This window comes from Tachysurus fulvidraco, chromosome 1 (genome assembly GCF_022655615.1).
Source record: "Tachysurus fulvidraco isolate hzauxx_2018 chromosome 1, HZAU_PFXX_2.0, whole genome shotgun sequence".
Taxonomy (NCBI): domain Eukaryota; kingdom Metazoa; phylum Chordata; class Actinopteri; order Siluriformes; family Bagridae; genus Tachysurus; species Tachysurus fulvidraco.
The window spans coordinates 46,311,929-46,327,546 of record NC_062518.1 but is presented as its reverse complement, the minus strand read 5'-3'; the positions used below and the strand labels follow the sequence as shown (position 1 = coordinate 46,327,546).

Below are 15,618 nucleotides of genomic sequence, written 5' to 3'. Positions count from 1 at the left end.
CATAAAAGTGATAGTTAAGACCAAGTGATCCTAAAAGCTGGCCAAATGGAAAAATTTAAATACCAAAAATTAATGGGCCCAAAACTGATCAATGAGGAACATCAGATTGCACCACACCGACCTTAGACTTGCAATCACCCATCACAACAAACTGCTTACGATCAGAGACCACTTTAATGCAGAGACCACTTTAATGAGAATCAGAAACTCCAAAGAAAATTTTGGTGAGGAATGGAAGATTAGAGATGGGATTAAAATTATTCAGATTATCAAAGTTCTTGTTGTTAGTTTCTGGTACAGGGTGACATCAGCAATTTTAAGAGAGTTATTGATAATTCTCAAAACAACAGGAGAGAGGGAATGAAAACAAGATTTAAAATGACAAGATGGTATTGGATCAACTCTGGAAGTTGAGGCTTTCAGTTTTGAACAGGTAAACATTCTATATGTGACAAAGTATACATAAATTATTCAGAGATAATCTCTTCAGAAAATGTCTTCTAAAAAGATACAGATACAAATAGGATGTAAATATATTTATGGTATAAAAACAAATCTAAATCCTGTACATTGGCTCATTTGACTGCTCTAATTGTCTCATTATTTACAGTATAATCCTGTAAAAGAATAAAACAGCATTTTGCTGGAAAATAAATACTGCAATTTACATTACATTACAGTCATTTCCTTGTTTTCTGCCTCATTATTTTGTTTATTGACACTTTAAATGGCTCTTTTCTGTATTTAAGGTGAATCTCCTCCAGTCTCTCTGATCATCAATCCCAGCAGAACTCAACACTTTACTAATGACTCTCTCTCACTGAGCTGTGAGGACCAGAGTAACTCTACTGGATGGACAGTGAGACGATACACACACAGTGAGAGAGTGTTAGATTGTTCACACTGGGGATCAGTTAACATCAGCTTCCTCTCCACATCCTACACTGGAGTTTACTGGTGTGTGTCTGAATCTGGAGAAAACAGTAATCCTGTCAACATCACAGTGCATGGTGAAGACAAAAACATTTTCTTAAGATTTAGAAACACATGCAGACTCCTCACATTTAGATAGTTTGAAGTTATATAGAGAACTTTTATTTATTATCTACAGTTACATCATAGTGTGTGAATTTCCTTGTTAGTGATTTTCTGTGTTCTAGATGGTGATGTGATCCTGGAGAGTCCTGTCCATCCTGTGACTGAGGGACATCCTCTGACTCTACGCTGTTTATATCACAACCCAAATCCCTCAAACCTCCGAGCTGATTTCTATAAAGATGGATCAGTTCTCCAGATCCAGACTACAGGAGAGATGATCATCCAAACTGTCTCAAATTCAGATGAAGGTTTCTACCACTGTGAACACCCAGAGAGAGGAGAGTCACCGAAAAGCTGGGTCTCAGTCAGACGTGAGAAATTATTTAAATACAACTGTGATTTAATGAGTTGAACTTAATTGCAGTTCAAGGTAAAACATCTAAACAGTTCAGCATGAATAAAAGATGATTATTTTATTCTGCTTTAGGTCCATCATGTGTAGAAGCTCCATTCTCATTGCTCATGCTGATCTGTAGTGTGGTGACGGCCTCTCCATATCTGCTGGTGACCACCATTCTGCTGCTCATATGTTACAGAGCTCGAGGTAAGAACTCTTTCAGTATGTCTTTATATTTCACATAACGTTCCTTAATTAATGAAATAAATGAGTTTCTAAATTTCTTTAACAGCTCATACTGATGAAGACAGGATTGAGAATGCAGTCATAGAGGAGTGAGCAAAGTTCATGTATAAAAAAAAAAGAATAAACATTTACTGAGGGAAATAATACTTTATGGTTTTGTGTGTATTTTAAAATAATACTGATTTGTCATTTTAATTTCCTGATGTTATTTGCTCAGCGTTTTCTAGATCCCCTTATTGTTCTGTATGGATTTGTTTAGTTAAAGCCTGCAAACCTCCTCATGAGTGAAGGTCAATGTGTGTGCAATCTCCTCTAAAGCTTACAGTCTGTTAAAACAATAGTAAAAACTGAGAAATATATCTTAAAAAAAAAGCAAAGTTTTGGAAAACAGGATTAATTGCAAGCAGGGGACTAATAGGTTTGTTTAGTGCTGCACTGAGATTTACTCAATAGTTAAACTTGTTTTATATTGTATACATACTACATTTATTGACTGTTATCTGAAATATTGTGTTTTGTGTTTTCTCAGTATTTATTCTACCACTTCTGTATTTGTACTGCTGTGTTTTCTATTTCTTGTGAGATTTTCTCTAGTTGAATATTTAGTTGTAGACTTACAATCTCAGACGCTGTTATTAGTTTTGTTTAATGTTTCAGCTGTGTGAACTTTAATTGTAGTTGTTTGAGGAGATTTATGGATGAAATGTTTGATCAATTAAATAAATTCATCATTATCAATTAACTGCTGTTATTGTTGTCTTTTCATTGTCTAAATGTTTGTATCCTGCTGTAACAATTAGAATTTCTCACATGGGATTAAGTTTTATCTTAAAGTCAGATAACTGGATCCTGCAGTATTATTCAGTGTCAGTAGAGAATCTCAGTGCAGTGAAGGTCAAGAGTAAATGGGGAATCAAACTCAGTGTTATTACTTTTCCTGCATGTCTACACACTGGTACACTGATGTACAGGACTAACACAACACTGTAAATAAATCAGGAAGTGAAGGTTAAAAATGAAACACCATCTCAGGATGGTTCAATTGTATGAGGTCCGAGGAGATTCCAGAGGATTTCAGAATGGTATTGTCTTAAGAAATGTCCAGGGGAATTCAAGAGGCCTGAGGTTTGAACAGGTCTGGGACGGGTGAGCACCCAGGGCTGGGTAAGTCAGACACTTTTATGTAATGCAAGGAAGAAAAGCTTAAGCTATCTGTCCTATTTCCACTTGTTACTAATTCAATGTATAGCAAAGAATGAGAGTTTTTTATTACATCTGCGAATTAAAGTTATGCTAAATATAATGAGCCCAGGTTTAAAGAAATGCCTGTGATTACATTACTTGTCGAACAAATACCAATACAGTTTCTAGTTACTCAGGAGCAGCACTCTGTGATATGATTGTGTGAATTTTCTATTTCACCTAAAATGAGCAATCACTCCCTGTTTACTGCGTGAGCATCAGGAATGTCAGTCAATGAGACATTCTCTGTGCCCTTAAGGTGCGAAACCGTAACTACACAGAAACAATTTGGATTTTTCTTTTTGATTTCTGAGTATTGCCCAATAAAAATGTTGAGTCGAGATTTGTTGTGCAAATTAAATTTATATCTAATCAGCACATCACTAGGCCTTAAGATAGAATGGGGAGATGCTCCTGCTTTGTAAAACGATATCCCAGATCTCTGCTCTATGATACAAATGGAAACTGTGTGATTTTTCTTTTACTGATGACACACATACTCTTGTGGGAAGAAAAAAAAAATCTCACCGCTTCTTCTCACACAGACTACATAAACTTTCTACAAAAAACTTTACATTGCACTGCACACATACACAGATGTGAATCGTATGAGAGCTATGAGAAAGATTGATATAGGAAATTAGATAAGCCAGATGAATTAATGTTGAAATGTTTTATATGGAGTGAGCACAGATGTGCCGTAGAGGTAGACTTATCTCGACTTATCTCGGGTTTCTCGGGCGACTTAACTCGAGCTGGTTATCCACACCCATTCCAAATGAATCATGCATCTCCGCATCTCTCTTTGGTCAAATCTGCCAATGATGAGTGAAAAAACTTGGGAATATGGATGTTACAGGTTGCTCGGACTCATTATTGGGAGCAAACTGAGCAGCCAGCTGTCTTTTACAGCTCAAAATTGAATGTACTGTATATAGCACACCATTAAATTGGATGGTTGGGTCAAAAAGAGATGTGGAGATCCATCCTGATGACTTATCAGATCTTAACCCATTGTGTAAAATTGAAGATTACAAAAGGTGCCCAAATAATTGTGGAAAATGTGTAAAACCAGAAGCTATAGCATGTATAACACCGGTGTTCAACTCCTTATTAGAAGCTGGAGTTACTTTACCATGTGAGACGTCTCCTGTGCAAACCCTATTATTTCCAGTAAAGAAAATAAGCCTGCCAAATTTGAAATTTGTTCAACAAGAATTGAACTGCCTAGGACATTTATTTTCTGCAGAAGGTAGACGACTCGAATCAAGTAGAATAGCGGCAATTCAGAAAATTCTAAAACCGGTTACAAAAAAGTTTTTTTTTAGGCATGTGTTTATACTGCAGGATATTTATACCCAATTATGCTGTTTTAGAGGCACAGCTAAGCGCAACTGCTCATGGACAAGGCCTACAAGCACACAGCAAACTGATGTGGACCGAGACTGCAAAACCTACATTTGAAAGATCGAAACAGACATTACAGACGACACCCACACTACGCATCCCTAATGAGACTACTTACACAAACTGTTGAAGAAAAAGGGGGATGCATGACATTAGTTTTGCTCCGATGGCATGGGGGCAAACTCAGACCAGTAGCATATTTTTCAGCTCAACTGGATCCAGTGGCAGCAGGTCTGCTCAATTAACTCTGATGGTACCTGCTTTTATAACAAAAACAGCACATATTACAGCTGCACTATGGTTTAGATATAACATTATACTTTTGGAAATGTCAAATGTCACATTTAAACGATGTACAACTCTTAACCCTGGCACACTTCTTCCCACAGAGCAAAATATGGAACCTTGGGATTGTGTGAATGTGATTCATGAAATTTGGTTAACAAGGACTGATTTACAGGTGACACCACTGACCAACCCTGATCTGGAATTATTTGTGGGAGGATCAGCATCCAGGAACTCAAAAACATGTCAAAACTGTGGGGGGTTTGCAGTAGTTACTCAGGACGGAATTTTAATTTCAGGTAAACTTCCATCTCATTAATCAGAAGTGGCAGCAGAACTTCCTACCCTTATAGAAGCCTGCAAATTGGCAGAGGGTAAGACAGTGACTGTGTATACTGATAGCAAGTATGCCTTTGGTGTTACACATGATCCTGGCACACTGTGGAAACATAGATGGGTTTTCAACTTCCTTGGGCAAACCAATCACACACCATGGCCTGATAGCTGACCTCTTGGATGCAATCCTACTTTTAAAAGCAATTGCAATATGTAAACGTGTAATAAAGATCCTTATTCCATAGGTAATGGAACAGCTACCTGAGCAGAAACATCATGATTAAACTGTTTTCTTATATCCTAAATCTCACTGAATTACAGGGTATGAGTGATCGTAAGGAGAAACAACGCTGAAGGAAGGTGGGAAATGTCCAAAGGCAAAGTGTTTGGTCTGATCCCTCGGAGAAACTGGTTTTACCAAAATGATTGTTTTCTTTTCATGCTAAATTGACACATGGTAAAGACTATGTGTCAAAAGGGGGGATGTACTGTAAAGTGAAATAATAAAAGACCTGGTACACTAAGGGATTCCAAAATTACTCTAAAATTTTTTGATTGATGTTTAATCTGTAAGAAACACAATATGGGAAGGGGATTGGAGGTGCATCCAGACATCCCATTCCAGCCATAAGCACCTTTCCAATACCTACAGATGGACTTTATTGAACTTACTCCATCAGCAGGCAAAAAGTATTGTGTTGTGAAAAATCCCAGAACCAGGGAATGCATTAAAAGCAGAGTGACATGCGTTAAGGCGATTATGATTGGAGTCATAAGGCACATGGGAATAAACCCCAGATTGTTGTAATAATCTTAAGGTAATATATAACTAGAGAATAAAATAACCACACTTGACTCAGAGGGTGGAAAGAAGGTGAGATGTTTATTATTAGAACTTAGTAAAGGGGGTAGTAGGAGTGTAATCTGGAGATCCAGGGTTAGAATCGGAGGAAGAAGATGCAAAGTTGGGAGAGAGGGGACGAACATACTGTAGGCATAAGGAGGAGGGGAGTTCCAAGCTCAAGGGAGCAAGGGTGAGCATGAGGACAGCCATCAGTTTGAGTTCCCTGGTCCATGAGGTTAATCAGAGGGGTTTGAGAGGAGGACGTGCGAACAGGAGGATTCCTCACAATATGGGATGGCAGATAAGCATGCTCAGGTAGTTCAGGAGAACTGAGCTGTTCCAGTGAGCTCAGAGATGATATGAAGCAGTTGGAAGCGGCGATAGCCGGCCATGGGGTCAGCAGGCACAGGTCTTGGATAGGGAGAAGGACGAGGGATCCGGCTGGTGTGACCAGGCTGAATTGACTGGCCTGGAGGTGAAGGATCTAGGGGGAGAGAAGAGTAACTACTTAGTAGAGATAGAGGAACTGAAGCTTGAGCAAGCCCAGCCAGGGAAAAAAAAAAAAGACAGGCTGAGATCATAAACAATTTAGCTGGCTTGAGGAGTCAAAGAACTCCACTTGTACACATGCAATATTACAGCAGCAATAGCTTAGCAATAGTAACAGTATAAAATAACGAATAGGTAAGAGCTTTTAACATAATATCGTGCGACATAGAATAGACTCATAGAGTGACTTATAATCAGTAAAAATCATATACAGGAGAAGATAGCAAAAGGGAAACTTACTCATTTTAGTTGAATGCAGGATTAATCCTCAGGACGGACGTCTGTCGTAAAAGACTCAGAGGCAAATGGCAAATGTAACTTTGACAAGGAAATGTCAAAGTTACATTTTTTTGTGCACATTTGTAATAACAAATGTAAACTTGCTATGTAGAATGGAAAAGACAGTGGTTCTCAGACCTTGGCTCATAGCGATAACTTATGTAGAACAGAAAAGAACATTGTTCCCAGGCCTTAGCTCATAAATTGTTATGGAGATTGAAGAAGACCATGGTTCTCAGACCTTAGCTCATAGTGATAACTTGTTATGTAGAATGAAAAATACATTGGTTCACAGACCTAGGCCCTGAGAACTAAGGGGAGGAAAATCCATAAATGGGCATGTGGTGCTCATAAACTTGTTGTGCAGACTGAAGAAGGCCCAGGTGTTTAGTCTGAGATCATGAAAAATAAGGCATGAAAAATCCATAAATGGGCATATGGGGAAAAGGTAATGGGAAATAAGGGGAAATTAGGTCAGTGTATTTAGAAAACATAGGAGGTAATGCCGATAAAAAAGTTGATATGGCACCTGGGACTCCAAGAAATACTGGGAACCAAAGAGGGGGCGAGGAGCGCTAGGGTATATATATTGAGAAGATATCCGGGGCTCGCGGGTCAAGGTGGGTGTTTTTATTTTTGCAAGGACGTCGCGAGAGTTCTTGTTTTTCTTGATTGATTTTGCATGACATGCTCTTTTGGGGGGTTTTCATTTGTTACTTTTAATTTGGCAACTTTGTTACTTTTAATTTGGCAATTTCTCTTATAATTTGTTGGCTGATTGACGATAATAAAGAAGTTTGCTCATTCTCTTCCAGGTCTGAGGAGTTTTCTCAGTATTTTTTGTAGTAATTATAGAGTTAACAGTTAAGTCTAACTAAAACAGTCTTTAGTAACCAAAAAGTCTAAGTGTGGAGATCACCCTGCGATGTGTCGACTTGGAGATCGGATCTGAGTTCCGACAATTGCCTAGTAGTAGTCGACATGTTCTCTAAATTGGTAGAGGTTTTCCAGACAGCAAAATAAGACTATACGGCAGTAGCAAAGCGCATCAGTAGTGACAATGGCACACCATTCATAAAGGAGGCACTGACCAGAGTCAATGAACTCATGGGTTTCCAGTTAAAAAAAAAAATACTGTGATAAACTATGCCGTGCTCTTGCTGTTGTTTCTAAGCAGGAACAGGAGCAGGAACAGGAGAAAGGCAAGTTCGAGAGTAAGCTGAAACCTGGTGAGTGGATTCTGGTCAAGGAAAAACTGGTCATCCCTGAGGTGGAGAGGACCATTCCAAGTCCTACTGGTCACACCGACAGCGTGTAAGGTCGATGACGGATGAGTGTTTTGGATCCATCAAAGCCACACATGGAAGGTTCTGGCACTACCAACGGACACTCGTGACGTGCACTAGATTACCGAGACACCCGTTAGTCTGCTGGGGGGGCCAGGTGTGTAATTGGAAACGGAAACATATTTGCCCTGAAGTGCCAGCACATAGACTGAGGAAGTTGGGTTACTCTCAGTAACTAGGGGAACGGAAAAAGAGTGTGCCGGGTGCCATAAAGGGCAAATGACCGTCGTCTTAATCCAGCGTCGTCTCATCCACATGACAACGAATTCTGGAAATTCACCAACTGGACGGCCAGGCAACATGCTAATGAGTTATGGTACCTGTGTAAGGTGTTCCCAACGTCTACTACAACCACCCTGACACCTCAAAATGATACTTTTGACAACACCAAAAGTGGCCCAGGCTATGGCCCAGGTCTGCATCTCAGAGATGTGCATATCAGGCAACACGACAGAGAAGGAGCACAGAAATCAACATATATGATACCTGAACAGAACTGGTACCAGATGGTGTGAGAACAACACAGACGAACCCACATGTATAAATGCACTAAGAACAGCATTGAAGATTTACACAAGTGTGGAATCAACTAGAAGAAAATCCATTTTCTGTTTCTCATCACTGTTTTAGCTAATGCTTGCTTAAGAAGCCCTATTCAAACTACATTTTAGCATGAGCATGCATGCTTAAGTCTAATATATGTGTATTATATAGATCGTTAATTGCAGTAATGCTTTTCCTTAGCAATTTTTATGTCCATTTTTGTGATTCAAAAGGGTGGAAATGTAATAGAAAAATGTTGTGAATAACAAAAATGAACATTGAACTTTCTTTACCAATACACACACACACACACACCTGAAATTAGGAACAGCAAAGATAACAAAGGGGGACTGAACTGGTTTCCAAACTTCACACTAAGCTTAAAAGATAAGAACTTTGTGACCATTGCCCTGCCTGTGCAACAACATGATTAGAGGATGAAAAGATCAGTGGAAGACGCCACACGAACACATAATTATGAACCTTGGGTCCAGCATCTTGTATAAATAGAGAACTGCTTACAAGCAAACTAACTCACTCTGTTCAGACTTAGGTCGGGACAGACTGACTTCACACTTGCAAGTGTATTGAATAAATTTGTTTGATATTCCACAGGACTCTGTTGCGTTCTTCTCTGCAACTTATTGAAAAGTTTACTTGAACTACTATTTCTGATTAATAGAATAGAATTTCCACCACAGAAGTCATCATTACAGCCAATAACAAGCTGTAATGATGACTTCTGTAAAACTCTGATAGAACATCATAAGTGAGAGAGTAAGAAGCTTAGATCTAAATCACTAACACAGTCTACAGAATTGGGGTGAATTGTTCAAATTGTCTGTAGAGAAGAACATCACACACTTCTAAGAGACAACTGTAACATGAAATTTGTTTCTTGCATATTATACTGTATTAATATTAAATCCAGTTTGTTACTGTGAGATCATGCTACACCAACAGTAGCCAGCAGAGGGCAGCAGCAGTGCACACAGTGACAGAAGGAGAACAAATTGCAGAATTCTCAAAGTGGATTTTATTTATGTAATGACTGCATTAGCATGCAGGCTGTGAAGGAGTAAATCATTATTGGATGTATTGAACGAATCAAAGTGCTTTCTGTTGTAATTATATTGAGAGATACTTTGAGTTTGAAGAGGAATTTAAAAAATTTAACAGTAAAATTGGTTGATCCTTATTGAGACTTTGCTTTACATCACAAACAGTGAATACCTTGGATTTTGAGAGTCCTGGCAGGATAGCGTCAATGGTTGGTAGAGGAAAATGGCTCCTTATTAGTGCTCTATTCAGTGGTTTGGCATCTATACAGATCCTTGGCTTTCCATTTGGTTTTGTCACTGACACCATACTGCTTATCCAGTCAGTGCTGCGCTCCACAGGTGCTATGAGTTCTTGACTTTCAAGATTCTTTAGTTCCTCTTTGAATGGGGTCATCATTGCAACAGGCACTCTGCATTTAGGCAGTTTTACTGGTGGTACACCTTTGTCTATTTCAATGTTGTACTCGCCTTCTAGGCAGCCAAAGCCTGTGAAAACATCTGCAAACTCTGTTTTTATTTTCTCCATATTTGTCAGCTGCTCACTGTCGTCAGTCATTTTGTCTGTACATTGTGTTTTCACTATACTCTCAATCGCCAGTATGTTCTCATACTGTACTTTGATCAACTTCATGGCTTCCCTAGTTTTTCTTCCCAGTAGCGGGATCCTGTCCTCCTGGTCCACCACTTGAAACTCAAGTCTATATAATTTATAATTTCTCGGATTTCGGAGTTTGACTTTACATTTTCCAAGTGGTCATAATCGGCTTTTGTTGTACATGACAAGTATTTTCTCTGTGTTATCCAATTGTATATTTGGGTTAAACAGTTGCATTGGGATAACATTACAAGTAGCACCACAGTCTATCTGAAAGTTAACTAGCTTTTTGTCCAACAACATACCTGCAAAGAGATGTTGACTTTTGTTGTGTGCTTCTTTCACATCTGTTATTGTCATGATGTCCTCACATGACTCACTTGATTCTGAAATTGTGTGTACTGGTCCGCCTTTCTTGTTTTTCTCAAACCTGGACTTGCATTTTGCAGCAAAGTGGTTATCATTTCCAAATTTCTTACACTTCTTTCCATAGGCTGGACATCTGTGTTTATGTTTCTCATGAATGTTGCCACAAAAGTTATAGTTAATCTCCTCCTTTTTGTCTCTCCTTGGATTCTACTTCATTGCATGTATTTCTTCCACCGTTTTACCTTGTATGGTTTTGCTGTTCTCTTTAGACAGTTCAGCAGCTCTGCATATTTGCATGCACTTATCCAGCGTTAAGTTTTCTTCCCTTAACAGTATTTCCCTCATCACAGGGCTCTGAGTACCACACACTGCGGTCTCTTATTAGTGAGTCCTTAATGTCACCAAAATTGCATGTGCTGGCCAATACTCTCAAATCTGTGACATATCTGTCAATATTTTCGTCTTGTCCTTGGTCTCTTACAAAAAACTTGTATCGCTCAACAGTCTCATTCAGTTGAGGATTGCAATGTTTAACAAACTGCGTCATCATTTTACTCACTGTCCTTCACGCAGAGGTATCACCGCTTGTCAGCGTTGCTAAAAGTTCCCTCCCTCTTTCTCCGAGGAGGCAATTAAACAACTTAACTTTAGTTGTCTCTTCTGCATCGTCCGTATACAACGTAAACTCCTCCTTCCAACTTTTTTCCAAGTTTTCGATAAGTTGGCTGAATCCAAGCAAAGTATTGGAGGCGGCTTGAGACCATCCATCGCGACGTCTGGCGCTCTTTTCTGCTCCTGCTTAGGCTCCGTAAACACTGTGTAATCCCTTGCTCGAGCTCGCGTGCTAGGCTAACTACTGTACAACAAGGTAGCGGCACTTTTCACTCCTCACGGCTCGATATTCGCTTCGGCTGAATTCGCGACCACTACCACCATGTTTCATTCTGTTCTGTTTTATCAAACTATACAGAATGGACGATTAACGCAGTATCATTGCTTACTTTATTTATCACATGTGCATAACAGCATTACACGTGCCAGAACCTAGTTCTCTGTCTGTACGTCACTCACTTCTGTTCGTGCATCACTCAAATTTGTCCCTTTGGGGACATGACAGGAAAACTAACAATCCACTTGTTACAATTACCGCTAAGTACCTAAAAGCCACGCCACTGAAATATACATGTGGCTAATTTAACAGAGCTTTCAGAAAGAGCAGCTGGATTAACCACAGTTATGTTTTCAATGTGCGCAACAGATTATCTGAAACTTTAAATAACCAAATATGTAACTTTGGTAAACCTTAATGAGTAGAAATGGTCTTGAATATACACATGTGGACAAAATTGTAACCTTAAGTCCAATGAAAGGAAAACTCACAATGGTCACAGAAAAAACTTTAATCTGACAAAAGTAATAATGAATAAAAATTATATGAATGTTATCCAATGAAAGTCAGACATTGCTTTTTAACCGTGCTTCAACGGAATTATTTTAAAAATAAACCCATGGAAGAGGCCTAGACAAAAATGATGGTACCCATAGAAAATGCAAATAATGTGACCAAAGGGACCAAGTGGGCCTATATATAGGGCTCCAGGTAGTCACTATGTTGTCTGGTGACATGGTGTGTAGCATACTCAACATGGACCAGAGGAAGCGAATGAAAGCCAACCTCCCTGGATGTGCCAACAAGTGATGGTGAAGTTTTCCTAAAGCAGTGAAGCTTTCAACCCAATTGTATCGGAAAAAGGTTCATTACTCGAAGCTTTTCGAATCAGAGCTTGATGAGGCCTCTGCTGGTGAAAGTGCTATAACAAAATGTTCCACAACAAAATAACATATTAATTTTAGAAGGAAAAATTAATTGATTGACAAATTAAGGATAGATTAAAAAATAAATGAATCTATATATTAAATACAATAATGTATTTTCTTATTGTATTTCTATAATTTATTATTTTACTTTTAATTATGCACAATGTAGCCTACTTTGTTTTCAATGTAACTTTTTGTACTTTTTTGTATGCAGCACAGCTGCAAATGCTTTGGTAATACAAATGTACAGTTTTTGTCATGCCAATAAAGCACAATTAAATTATTATTATTATAGACCAGCTGCTGGGAGCAAATCAAACACTGGATCCATCCATCCATCCATTTTCTACCGCTTATAGGGGGCTGGGTCGCGGGGGCAGCAGTCTAAGCAGAGACACCCAGACTTCCCTCTCCCCAGACACTTCCTCCAGCTCTTCCGGGGGAAGACCGAGGCGTTCCCAGGCAAGCCGAGAGACATAGTCCCTCCAGCGTGTCCTAGGTCTTCCCCGGGGCCTCCTCCCGGTTGGACATGCCCGGAACACCTCCCGGGGGAGACGTCAAGGAGGCATCCGAAACAGATGCCCGAGCCACCTCAGCTGACCCCTCTCGATTTGGAGGAGCAGCGGCTCTACTCTGAGCTCCTCCCGAGTGACCGAGCTCCTCACCCTATCTCTAAGGGAGCGCCCAGCCACCCTGCGGAGGAGACTCATTTTGGCCGCCTGTATCCGGGATCTTGTCATTTCGGTCATGACACAAAGCTCATGACCATAGGTGAGGGTAGGACCGTAGATTGACTGGTAAATAAAGAGCTTCACCTTACGGCTCAGCTCTTTCTTCACCACAACAGATTGGTATATCGACCGCATCACTGCAGAAGATACACCGATCCGCCTGTTGATCTCTCGTTCCATCCTTCCCTCACTCGTGAACAGGACCCCAAGATACTTTAACTCCTCCACTTGAGGCAGGAGCTCTACACCAACCTGAAGGGGGCAAGCAACCCTTTTACGGCTGAGAACCATGGCCACGGATTTGGAGGTGCTGATTCTCATCCCCGCCGCTTCACACTCAGCTGCAAACTGTCCCAGTGCATGCTGAACGTCCTGATTTGAAGAAGCCAACAGGACAGTATCATCTGCAAAAAGCAGAGACGAAATCCTGTGGTCCCCAAACCGGACTCCCTCCGGCCCCCGACTGCGCCATACTCCCATGACCCCATACTCCCAGAGCACCCCCCCACAGGTTACCATGAGCGACATAGTTGAATGCCTTCTCCAGATCCACAAAGCACATGTGGACTGGTTAAGCAAACTCCCATGAACCCCCCAGAAACCTGGCAGGGGTATAGAGATGGTCCAGTGCTTCATGACCAGGACAAAACCCGCATTGTTCCTCCTGAATCTGAGGTTTGACTATCGCCCGAATTCTCCTCTCCAGTACCCTGGCATAGACTTTTCCGGGGAGGCTGAGCAGTGTGATCCCCCTGTAGTTGGAACACACCCTTCGGTCCCCCTTCTTAAACAGAGGGACCACCACCCCAGTCTACCAGTCCAGAGGCACTGTCCCCAACCACCATGTGATATTGCAGAGTCGTGTCAACCAAGACAGCCCCACAATATCCAGAGACTTAAGGTACTCAGGGCGGATCTCATCCACCCCCGGTGCCTTGCCACCAAGGAGCTTCTCAACTACCTCAGTGACCTCAGCTTGGCGGATTGACGAGTCCACAACCGAGCCCTCGGCCTCTGCTTCCTCAGTGGAAGACATGTTGGTGGGGTTGAGGAGATCCTCGAAGTACTCCTTCCACCATCCAAGAATGTCACCAGTCGAAGTCAGCAGATTCCCAGTCCCACTGTAAACAGTGTGTGCAGGGCAATGCTTCCCCCTCCTGAGATGCCGGACGGTTTGCCAGAATTTCTTCGAGGCCAACCAATAGTCCTTCTCCATGGCCTCACCGAACTCCTCCCAGACCCAAGTTTTTGCCTCTGCAACCACCCAGGCTGAAGCTCGCTTGGCCCTCCGGTACCTATCAGCTGCCTCCGGAGTCCAACCAGGCTCAATAGGACTCCTTCTTCAGCTTGACAGCATCCCTTACTTCCGGGGTCCACCACCAGGTTCAGGGATTGCTGCCACAACAGGCACCGGAGACCTTACGGCCACAGCTCCGTGTGGCTGCGTCAACAATGGAGGTGGAGAACATGGTCCACTCGGACTCAGTGTCTCCAACCTCCCTCGGGATCTGGTTGAAGCTCTGCCGGAGGTGAGAGTTGAAGAGCTCTCTGACAGGAGACTCTGTCAAACGTCCCAGCGGACCCTCACAGTACGTTTGGGTCTGCCAAGTCTGTCGAACTTCCTCCCCTGCCATCGGACCCAACTCACCACCAGGTGATGATCAGTTGACAGCTCCGTCCCTCTCTTTACCCGAGTGTCCGACATACAGCCGGAGGTCAGATGAAACAACCACAAATTCGATCATTGACTTCTGACCTAGGGTGTCCTGGTGCCCAGGATCTAAAAACAGATTAAAGATAGACCTTGTCTCAAAAGTATAAAGTGTGAACCATTTCAAAAAAAGATCATGATATTAAGCGATGCACAAAAGGCTTTTCTTGCATCCCTTTTCATTTTTCAACTTATTACTACTATCCAATAAATATATATGACAAAATATGCAACATTAAATGTTACACTGAATCATATAATTGCCCAATGATGAGTGAAGTTATAAATAAAGGGTTCACAACAAAATCATATATATCCACCTTAATGGGTAAAATCAAATGATTTTCACACATTTGTGCACATTTCAGAAGTGACACGAGGGCACGTACTGTAATGTGTCGCGCACAATTTTAAACCTTTGAATCAGATAAAGAAGCAGTCACGTGGGTGTATGTGAAACGAAGCTTCGGACGTCATTGGTCACGTGATTTTGCCAGAATGAAATTCAGTTAATTTTTTTGACACACACCTCGGATCTTCGGTGTCACTGGTAAAATCACTAGTGCCAACCTCCCTGGATGTGGCTGCAGGAGGAAAATTGATGACAAGTCAAAGAGATGGATAATCTGAATGGTAACAAAAGAGCCCAGAAAGACTTCTAAAGAGATCCAAAGTGAACTTCATGCTCAAGGAACATCAGTGTCAGATCGCACCATCTGTCGTTGTTTGAGCCAAAGTGGACTACATGGGAGAGTACCAAGGAGGACACATTTCATAAAAAGCTAGACTGGAATATGCCAAACTACATGTTGACAAGCCAC

The 15,618-nt window shown here is 41.1% G+C and overlaps 2 protein-coding genes across 2 annotated transcripts in view; both read left to right on the top strand.

Annotated features, from left to right (window-relative positions):
* The window catches only part of LOC113633983 (B-cell receptor CD22-like), a 195,276-nt gene extending 192,822 nt beyond the window's left edge, over positions 1-2,454 (top strand). Inside the window, exons 10-11 of the mRNA XM_047823186.1 lie at positions 1,526-1,642; positions 1,728-2,454. Coding sequence (XP_047679142.1) covers positions 1,526-1,642; positions 1,728-1,774 — 164 coding nt within the window. The 3' untranslated portion in view covers positions 1,775-2,454. The remainder of the gene's footprint in view (positions 1-1,525; positions 1,643-1,727) is intronic.
* LOC113633973 (B-cell receptor CD22-like) overlaps positions 1-15,618 on the top strand; it is a 352,956-nt gene that overhangs the window by 206,522 nt on the left and 130,816 nt on the right. The gene's annotated exons all lie outside the window — the stretch shown is intronic.